Genomic DNA, 5000 nt, shown 5'->3' on the forward strand with positions numbered 1-5000 from the left:
TCGCAAGTGTTTGGTTATTCTTGTAATTGCCAATATCATCATAATTATCAGTATTTTGATTATTATTACTGTTATTATTAATTACAAATTCGTCAGACCAGTAAGATTCTTTTCAACTAAAGAAGTGGGGATGGCAAACAATTCTTGAAAATTATAGATAAGAATTTTTCAGAAACAGAATTCTGGGCTGTAAAATCCACTTCTGCATCGTAAATGATATCCTTCTTTTCAAAAAGAGTACAAGAATTTCAAGATATTTGGTCTCGCGCTCAATAAAAAAAATCTGTATTTCTATTATGTCCGTATTTTTGGGGAATAAATAAAAGGAAAACTCGCCATTGAGGACGAAAAACTTTCCTAGCGAAAATCCATACACCCTTTTCCCCATTATAAGCCAAATTAGTACTTATTTTAATTAGTAACATTTTTAAAATTATTGTTATAATCTTTTTACAATTACCAGTCATTTCACCATTACCCGTCATCATTATTATTGCAATTAAATAACTCTCAGGGATTTAATCTATATTTACACCCAATCCAGAACCCTGTCCAGATCTCAACAGGAAGTGCAACGCCACTGGCGGATACTGCCACCATGAGTGCCACTGTGACGAAATAGCTCTTCCGGACCTCTGCACCTATGACAACTGCTCTTGCTGTGTCCAGAGTAGGCTATGACAGTTCGATTTATCTTCTGACATCTAATAATCACATATTTTTTTGTTACCGTATTAATTTTCATTGTACAGTGCGGTGCAGTGGTAGTGCAGCGGTAGCGTTCTCGTAGCAGTGGTAGCGTTCTCGTAGCAGTGGTAGCGTTCTCGTAGCAGTGGTAGCGTTCTCGTAGCAGTGGTAGCGTTCTCGTAGCAGCGGTAGCGTTCTCGTAGCAGCGGTAGCCTATGGTAACCCCGACTCTTCCTTGGTAATTTAGAAGTATTAGAATCAGACAGTCGCAGTTTTTCTATAGTCACAATAACCTGTCATCAAAACCTTTATTGATATTATTATCATTTACATCATCATCAATAGAGTCATTAACATTCACATTATCATTATTGTCATCACTGATATATATTATTTTTATTATGATGATTATCATAATCATCATTTATTCAATTGATACTGTTACTATTGTTTTATTATTATCATTGCTGCTTCTTTCCCTAGTATAATCAATATTATCATATTTATTGTTATAATTTCCATTGGATATTGCCTTCCTGTTCACCTCCTTATTGATAATACAGTATTAATGATAGTAATAGCATTAATAAAGAGAATGATAGCAGAGGTGGCATAGCTCAGTGGTAGAGCACTGGCTGTTCAATCTCAAGGTTCAGGGTTCACGCCCGGCCGCCCTTCTCAGTCGAATCAGCTGTGACTAAGTGCTAACATGCCGACGTCAGCATGTTGGGGTCAAAGTCAGGGCGGAAAAGAACTGACCACCACTTAGATATGGGAGCAACTTTATTATTATCATGATTACCATTATTCGCAGAATTGTTATTGTTATTATCCTTGTTGTTCCTGTTAATATTGTAATTATTATTATTTTATCATAATTAGGAATAGTATTAGTAATAATAATATTATTATTATTACCATCATTATCATCATCATTATCATTATCGCTATTATCTGTCTTGAGATTGTTATAACTATTATAACTATTATAATTATTATGATTATTGTCATTATTATAATTATTATCATCATCATCATTGTCATCATCATCATCATCATCATTATCATCATCATCATCTTCGTCACCATCACCGTTACCATCACCATCATCATCATCAGCTCTAACATAAACTGTTATTATTGCTGTTAATATCAATGATAATAACATCACCCAATAACTGCTATTGATGAATAATAATAGTTATGACCTGACATTCCAGTTATCATTGTTATTGATATTATATCATCATTTTCCCTGTTATCATTATTGCCGTGAAAACATCCATTCCTAAAGTTACTGTCACACTAGCACTTTTTTCCGTCAATTTTTTTACAATTTTCTGAAATTTTGTCCATTTTTGAGCGAATTGTCGATTTTACAGTCAGACGATAATGATCGTTTCCGTCTGAAAACCTTTCCGTCAACTTTTTCAGCCAAGTCTAGTCAAATCAAGAGCTATATTCGAGAATGTTTGTATTTATGTTAAATAAAGTTGTCAAAAAAAATCGACGGAAAAAGTGCTAGTGTGACAGCACCTTAACCCGCTCTCTCCAACACAGACCCGTGTCCTGATCTGAACATGCAGTGCAACGCCACCGGTGGATACTGCAGCCCCGATTGCAAGTCTGACGAAGTGGCTCTGTCGGGGCTCTGCAAGTACGACAACTGCTCCTGCTGTGTCAAGGGTAAGCTGGCTGACTTTATTTGTATTTGATATCTATACATTATTTATTATCCTTGTGATTAATAGTTTTTGAACATCATTATCATTTTTTCTTTTTCGCTTTCGTCGTTTTATTATCATCATTATTATCAGTGTCATACTAATGGTAATGGTGATAATAATGATAGAAGCAGTAACAGTAGTAGTCATAGTAATAACAAAAATGATAAGATTAATAATAGTAATAATAATAATGATAATAGTACTAGTACTAGTAGTAGTAGTAATGACAATAATGGTAATGCCACTGATAGTATTAATAATGATAATTATCATTTTTATTATTATTATCATTATACTAAAGATTATTATCATCAATGCAATTGTTATTATTATTACTTACTATTACTGTTTTCAGATAATTATTTTCATTATTATTACTAATATCATCACTATAAAAATGATATTGATAATCGTCATCATCATCATTTATGCTTTAATTATGATTATTATTATCATTATTATTATGATGATGATTGTTATTATTATGATTGTTTATTATTATTATTATTATTATTATTATTTCTATTTCTATTATCATTATTATCATTATCATTAGCATCATCTTCATTTTATTTATTAATATTGGTATTATTATCTTTTTTATTATCAATGTTATCATCATTATTATTATTGTCATTGTTATGGTCCGTTTCTACTATTATTATTGTTATTACTAATATTATCATTGTTATTAAAGTTATTACTCTTATTGTTATCATTTATTATTGTTATTATTATTATTGTTGTTATTAATAATAATATTATTAGCAGTATTATTGCCATTATTTCTATTATCATTATTATCATTAATACAATTGTTATCAATATTATTATGATGATTATTATTATTTTTATAATTTTTGTTATGGTCATTGTTATTTTTAGAATTATTGTTATTGTCATCATTACTATTTTTTTTATTGTTATGGGTTTTTATCATTATTATCATCATTATCATTATTACTATTATCGTAATTATCACTTGTATATAAATATGCATATGCATATATGTATATATATATATATATATATATATATATATATATATATATATATATATATATATATATATATATATATATATATATATATATATATACACACGCATACAGGGATAGAGAGATAGATATAGATAGATATAGAGAGATAGATATAAATATATATAGAGAGATACGAGCATTGCAGAAGCAATGCTCGCATCTCTGAAAGCAGTCCTGCAGCGCAACTCCTGTTGCAGAGTGCCATGCGACCACTGAGTGCCAGATGAGGAACGGATACTGCGACAGGTCCTGCAAGGAAGGAGAGGAACCGGTGCACGATCTTTGCCGCGACGGCTGTACTTGTTGCACGAGACGTGAGTATAATACGTGTTCCTTCTTCGCCTTCATTATTGTTTTAATCCTCATTATTATCATTATTGTTGTTGTTATTATCATTGTTAGTGTTATTTTAATTGTTTTTGTCACAATCATTATTTTTTGGTCCATTCATTTTTGGCAAGGCGGATATATACTTGGAAACAAGTAAAGGGTTGGGTGAATGCAATTTGTCGAAAATACATCGTTTTATTTCAATTAATCATTAGCACCAAAATGAGGATTATCGAATGATTGTCCTCACACATCTGTCAGCCTGTCATCAACCATCTCCAATCTGTCAAGCGTAATTATCACAGACATCATTATTATCAATATTATTATTATGATGATAATGATTTTTATTGTTATTTTATTATTTTCATCATTATCATTAATATTATTCTTGTCATTCTCATTATCTCATTATTATTACTTCTATCATTATTACTGTTATCATTATCATCATTGTTATTATTATTACTATTATTATCATTATTACTGTCATTATTATTCTAATTATCATCACCATTATTATTGTCATTAACATCATCACTATTATTGTTATTATTATTGTTATTATTATTATCATTATCGTCACAATCTTCAATATCATTATCAAGAGGATTATTATTATTTTTATTATCATCATCATAATCTTTAATATCATTTATATCTCAATCATTGACAATACAATTTTCAATATCATTACAATTATCACAATTCTTCTTTTTCTTCTTATCATTATTATCATTATTACATCACCAGCCATCGATCCAGAACCGTGTCCTGATCTGAACATGCGGTGCAACGCCACCGGTGGATATTGCAGCCACGATTGCAAGTCTGACGAAGTGGCTCTGTCGGGGCTCTGCAAGTACGACAGCTGCTCCTGCTGTGTCAAGGGTAAGCTGGCTGACTTTATTTGTTTTTGATATCTATACATTATTTATTATCCTTGTGATTATTAGTTTTTTTTTTAACATCGTCGTTTTATTATTATTATTATCAGTCTCATATTAATGGTAATAGTGATGATAATTATAGAAGAAGTAATAGTAGTAGTAATAGTAATAACAAAAAGGATAAGATCAATAATAGTAATAATGATAATGATAATAGTAATAGTACTACTAGTAGTAGTAATGATAATAGTGATAATGCCACTGATAGTAATAATAATGATAATTATCATTTTTATTATTATTATCATTATACTAAAGATTATTAT

General features: G+C 29.9%; 1 protein-coding gene across 8 annotated transcripts in view; it reads left to right on the forward strand.

Moving 5' to 3' along the window:
* The window catches only part of LOC113802004 (extracellular matrix organizing protein FRAS1), a 96211-nt gene that overhangs the window by 75578 nt on the left and 15633 nt on the right, over positions 1 to 5000 (forward strand). For 6 of the 8 annotated variants that reach the window (XM_070115785.1, XM_070115783.1, XM_070115779.1 and 3 more), the window contains exons 33-36: positions 545 to 670; positions 2248 to 2373; positions 3652 to 3768; positions 4538 to 4675. In XM_070115785.1, coding sequence (XP_069971886.1) covers positions 545 to 670; positions 2248 to 2373; positions 3652 to 3768; positions 4538 to 4675 — 507 coding nt within the window. The remainder of the gene's footprint in view (positions 1 to 544; positions 671 to 2247; positions 2374 to 3651; positions 3769 to 4537; positions 4676 to 5000) is intronic. The other 2 variants (XM_070115781.1, XM_070115780.1) reach the window with 1 other exon arrangement.

Source organism: Penaeus vannamei, chromosome 38 (genome assembly GCF_042767895.1).
Source record: "Penaeus vannamei isolate JL-2024 chromosome 38, ASM4276789v1, whole genome shotgun sequence".
NCBI lineage: Eukaryota > Metazoa > Arthropoda > Malacostraca > Decapoda > Penaeidae > Penaeus > Penaeus vannamei.